Source organism: Solanum tuberosum, unplaced genomic scaffold (assembly GCF_000226075.1).
Source record: "Solanum tuberosum cultivar DM 1-3 516 R44 unplaced genomic scaffold, SolTub_3.0 scf00152, whole genome shotgun sequence".
NCBI lineage: Eukaryota > Viridiplantae > Streptophyta > Magnoliopsida > Solanales > Solanaceae > Solanum > Solanum tuberosum.
Window position 1 is genome coordinate 993381 of NW_006239078.1, and position 5157 is coordinate 998537.

General features: G+C 28.0%; 1 protein-coding gene across 1 annotated transcript in view; it reads right to left on the reverse strand.

The window, feature by feature from the left end:
• Positions 1-4684: 4684 nt before the first annotated feature.
• Positions 4685-5157, reverse strand: part of LOC102586964 (LOB domain-containing protein 6) — a 4122-nt gene continuing 3649 nt past the window's right edge. Inside the window, exon 4 of the mRNA XM_015311225.1 lies at positions 4685-5139. Within this exon, the coding sequence (XP_015166711.1) occupies positions 4852-5139 (288 nt within the window). The 3' untranslated portion in view covers positions 4685-4851. The remainder of the gene's footprint in view (positions 5140-5157) is intronic.

The following is a 5157-nucleotide window of genomic DNA, read 5'->3' on the forward strand; positions in this document are numbered from 1 at the left end:
GGGTAGGGAAAAAAATGAGTAGTTAATTGCAAAAAAATAATACATAGATCAGCATATATAGTTATTTACATGAGATATTGATATAGAAATGAGTCGAGCGTCTGTTAGAAATATTTTTTTTATCCTTAAAGCAAAGATAAGATTCGTGTATACTTTATTCTTTCCAAATCGACTTTGTAGGACTATACTGAAAGTTATTGAATTTTGTCCAATCCGTAATTTCTTAATATAAATACATAATGTCTAACTTAAGGTTACTTAAATTTGTCCAATTCGTAGCTTTAACGGTAGATCCACCTCTATATATAAAAGAGAATGAGCTAAGTATGCTAGTGTGACTTGCTTATATTACTAATATCAAGCTCGACACTTTATCGGTAGATCCACCTCTATATATAAAAGGAATGAATCAAGTATGCTAATGTGAACTTGCTCATATTACTGATATCAAGCTCAACGCTTTATCGGTAGATCCATCTCTATATATTTTTTGATAACCGAGAAATCCGTCTGTGACCCGCCCTTTGGACCAATCACAACCTTCTAAACTCGGTGGATAATGGGCCCGCCCCTCTACCCTTCTCCACTTAAATACCGGGCTTCGCTTTGCATGGTGTGGGGCTTGAACCTGCGACCTAAGCCACAAATCCTCCACCTTTTGCCACTTGAGGTTGCTCATATTACTAATATCAAGCTCAACATAAAACAGAACATAAAACTAATAAAGTTACGATAAATTCTCGCTATATGAAAATTATATATAGATTGATATTTTTCGATTGATAACTTATTTGAGATTATATTACTCAACTAAGTTGATTTTTTATTTTGATATAAATATTAAATATAAATAAATATTTATTGGGGAGGGGGGAGGGGGGAGGGGGTCAGCAGTATCAGAGTCAGAGGGACAACCCGAAATAAATGCATTTACCAATCCCTCCCTTTAGGCTTCGTAAGCTGCGCTTCTCTCGGGATATCCCTTTCACTTTTTTTTCCGTTCGATGTTCGATATTTATATCGAGACTTGATTAATATTACATTTTTATTGAGTTTTGATGATCTATTTATTATTTGATATTTATATTAGAATCTTAATTAATTCAAATTTATGAAACAAATGTTTTTTAATAAGATTTATTTTATATTCAAAATTCAAACTCAATCCAATCAATTCTTGGACAATCCTTATCTCTACACATTTTCTAACTTTGTTTTTATGTCTATATATATAAAAAAAAATCATATGAATTTATTATGATAGGAGTAGCATTTAATTTTACATATAGGCTTCAGAGGAGAATAATTATTGATACAAAGTTCAATCAAATAGGTATGAAATGTTTGAAATGACTAATAACAAACTGTAACATGGAAATCAGTACTATTTACTATTTAGTTGGATCTTTTTCTTTGACCATCATTTTTTATCAATAATAATAATGCAATATCATATTTACATATTAGAAAAATATTTTAATAAGTGGTGAGGTAGTCTCAGAATCAAGTATGTTGTTTAGATTCTTCAAAAATAAAAATAATTGTTCGTCAGATCTTAAAAAAAAGGAGTGTTTTAAAAGAATCTAACACAAATATGATAGTAATATTTTCGGAGAATTTGAATAACACAAGCTTCAACGTTATATATAAACAAAATTCAAGATTAAAAAAAAATAGGGAAAAAATAATATCATACTTGTATAATAAAAATGTGTCTAACAATTTTTCATTTTCAAGATTTAGAGTCTATTTAAATTGATTTATTTTAATCATTTTTAAGTACTTGGATAAAATTTAAAAAAATACTTTTAAATCAAAAATATATATTTTTTTAAAAGTCATAATTTTAAAATTCCTTCATTAATTAAAAGCACTTAAAACTAAAAAGAGTGTTAGTAAATTAAATTGAAAAGGTTTATTAATTAAAAGGCATTGTTTTTATTTTCTCCCGGAGAACATGCATGCATGACACTTATTATAAGAAAAAAAAAGTGCATCATAGAACAACCCCCTACCACCATAAGCCAATGGGTATAGGCCAATGTTTTTATTTCATGCTCGATGTTCAGTAATCACTTTGAAATTCTGATTAATTTGAACTCGAATAAGAGAACATATATATTTTTTTTATTATAGTTGTGTTTCACATAAAAGGTATAATCTTGTAATTTTGAAAATGTCACGTTGTTTCTACAAGAGAAATTTACTTGGTAAAATGAGAATATACAAACAAAAAACTGATTAAACATTTATTTTGTTTTTATTAGTTTATCCTTAGTACTTTCCTTTTTAGCCTTTTAATAAAAGAATGTCTGTTTTTATTTTTATTTTATTTTTTTTGCAATTCTTTAATTTTAATTTATAGGACAAGTTTAACATCACAGAATTAAAAGACAGTTTATATATATTTGACTTATTTTAAATTTATGATTACAAGATTCATTTTTAATCTTAACTCCATACAAATTAAAACAGAACAAATAAATTAAAACAAAGAAAGTATTAAAAAGGCGTAACATGCAAATTAAAATGAATGGGGTACCAATTTCTAAGTTAAAAGTAACAGTATTTCTCCATTCGTAATTAAAGATCTCAAATTCAGATGATATGGTTGAAATTTTCCTTTAATAAGGAACACCTTGACCTTAAAATATAACTTTTCAATATAAATTTGAATCAGTCAAACACCAAAATATTAAGATATATGTAAAGGAGAGCTAGAAATTTTGTTAAACGAGTTCAAAATATAAAAAATTAACCTAAAAAGAATTTAAAAAATTCAATATTTTTCTATATATATAATAATTTTCATAGTTTTACTAATATATCTGTATATATTTATAAATACCGTATAATTTTTTGCATTAATACTAACTAGTTTCGCTCCGATTTCCAGTCAAACTTAACTAATTTGACTTTTAAAAATTGAAAAATACCACATAAATTTAAACAGAAAAAAGTAATATCATATATATATATATATGCGTCGATCCTACCTAGCTCCGCTCCGAATATAAGAAGAGAGTTATGGGAGAAAAGATGGGAAAGAGGACAAAAAGGCATGCAGCTGTATAAAGTGTCCCTACTACTGCATGCATTAATATTACAAAAAGGACAACAAATTCATCATTACTTTGCAACTACTAGCATATCATCATTGTCCCTACCTATCCTCTTTTATTACTCTTATTTATTATTTAGACCTATCATTTTTATTTTATTTTTTATTTTTATATATTTATTTTTGCATGCTCCTTGTAATTAAAACATGAAATACTTAATAATTAAGTGAATAATTCGATGTAAAATATTTGAAAATTAAAGTTAGGTCTGATAATATTAAATCCACTAATTAAGTGCGATTGTAAAAAACTAATAATGCATGATATGTAATTAGATGAACAATAAGAATTTATACAATAAATAATACTCCGGTCATATACGTATTGTTATATAGAATTATAAGCTTGATCACAAATATGTACATGATTTCACAGTCAAATTCATCTCAATTTTTAGTTTGTTATATATTGAGTCTCATGTTATTATGTTATCCATGTATTAGATGTACTATTCAGAGACACATCTAAAAGAACAGAAATTTTAAATGAATATTTCGAATAAAATCAATAAAAAGTTCATCAAAGACATTTTTAACAAGTCAAATTATGACGATTTTTTTATCGGACCTCCATCAAAAAGTTCATTTCATTATATATTAGACTCCTTCTGTAAATTTTGGACAATTCAATCTAACTTTTGAGGTCGATCTTGATCGATATTAAACTGAGAGAGTAGGTGATCAAATATGAAATTAGAAAGATAAGTATTTATATTTGATTTTCTATTTGATGTTTGATAAGCTTGAATCCGAGACCTTCAATCTCCCTACCTATGTGTTTCTTTTAATTTTCAAAGTGTCACTATATTTAATACATGAATCTCACGTGTGACTAAGCCAACTATATTAGGAAATGCAACTATAATATAGTTCAACTATTTACTTTATAATAGTAGCAATTATTTTCTGTGCATATTTGACCTAAAATACTACCCTACCTTTTGACTTAAAGCTGGCCTGTATAGGATTATCTCTGATTTGGTATAGGTATATATATACATATATAATAAATATTTTCATAGCAGAGTTGTTTATTTGGATACGGTTTGATTGTTATAGTAGAATATTGTTACGAAAAACATATAATATACTCACTTTTATCCTAATTACTTGTCACATTTTTTTCCGAGAGTCATACTACATAAATTTGAGCATCATTAAAGATAAAAATTTTCACGATATTAATATTAAAAGAATCGCAACTCATAGTACTTTTATGTTTAAAATAATCTAAGTCAATTTAATTCCGAAGATTAGTTAAATTGACTATTAAAAAGTGAAATACGACAAATATTTTAGGACAAAGCGAATAACATAATACGAAAAATTGATTTTAAAAAAATTTAACTAGTTAAGTGAAATGTTATTATAGAAGACATCTACTGCATAGAGGTCTAACTATACTTGAGAGTAATAGTTAGATCTATAAATATTAGTATATTATAACTAGAAGTCTGACGATAAATTTTCCTCAAGTTTTTTTTGGGGAAAAAAAAATTAAGGCATAATCAAGAAGTATAGTGACATAAAATATTAGATTAATAACACTCACAAAATCATTAACATTATACTAGAACATAAATTTGGTCTCTCAAAAATAAGTTATAGTAAGTAATAATTAACTCTAGTGCATGGGCTAATTAACAAGTATTAGCCATCATAATCATCATGCTTAATATAGTATTGTTTTTTTGAGCTCAACTCAATAAGTCAAATGTAACCTAAATTAACTAAGATGGATCAACCGGTGTTCGGTGTCCATCAGCTCCAGCAGCCCTAGGCTGCTGGAACTGACTCAGCTGACCTATAAAAAGGCTACTCGCATCGAAGTTGTTGCTCCCATGACCTTCAAATGCTCGAATCATGTTTTGATGTTGTTGTTGTTGCTGATCCCTAGGAAAGAACTGATGATGGTAAAGGTGGTGGGAATGATCCCTCCCACCACCGCCACCTCCACCACTTCCAGCCATAAAGTTGAATTGCTGATGATGGTGGTGGTGGGCCGTGGTAGCAGCCGCCGCCGCCGCGAGCGCCCG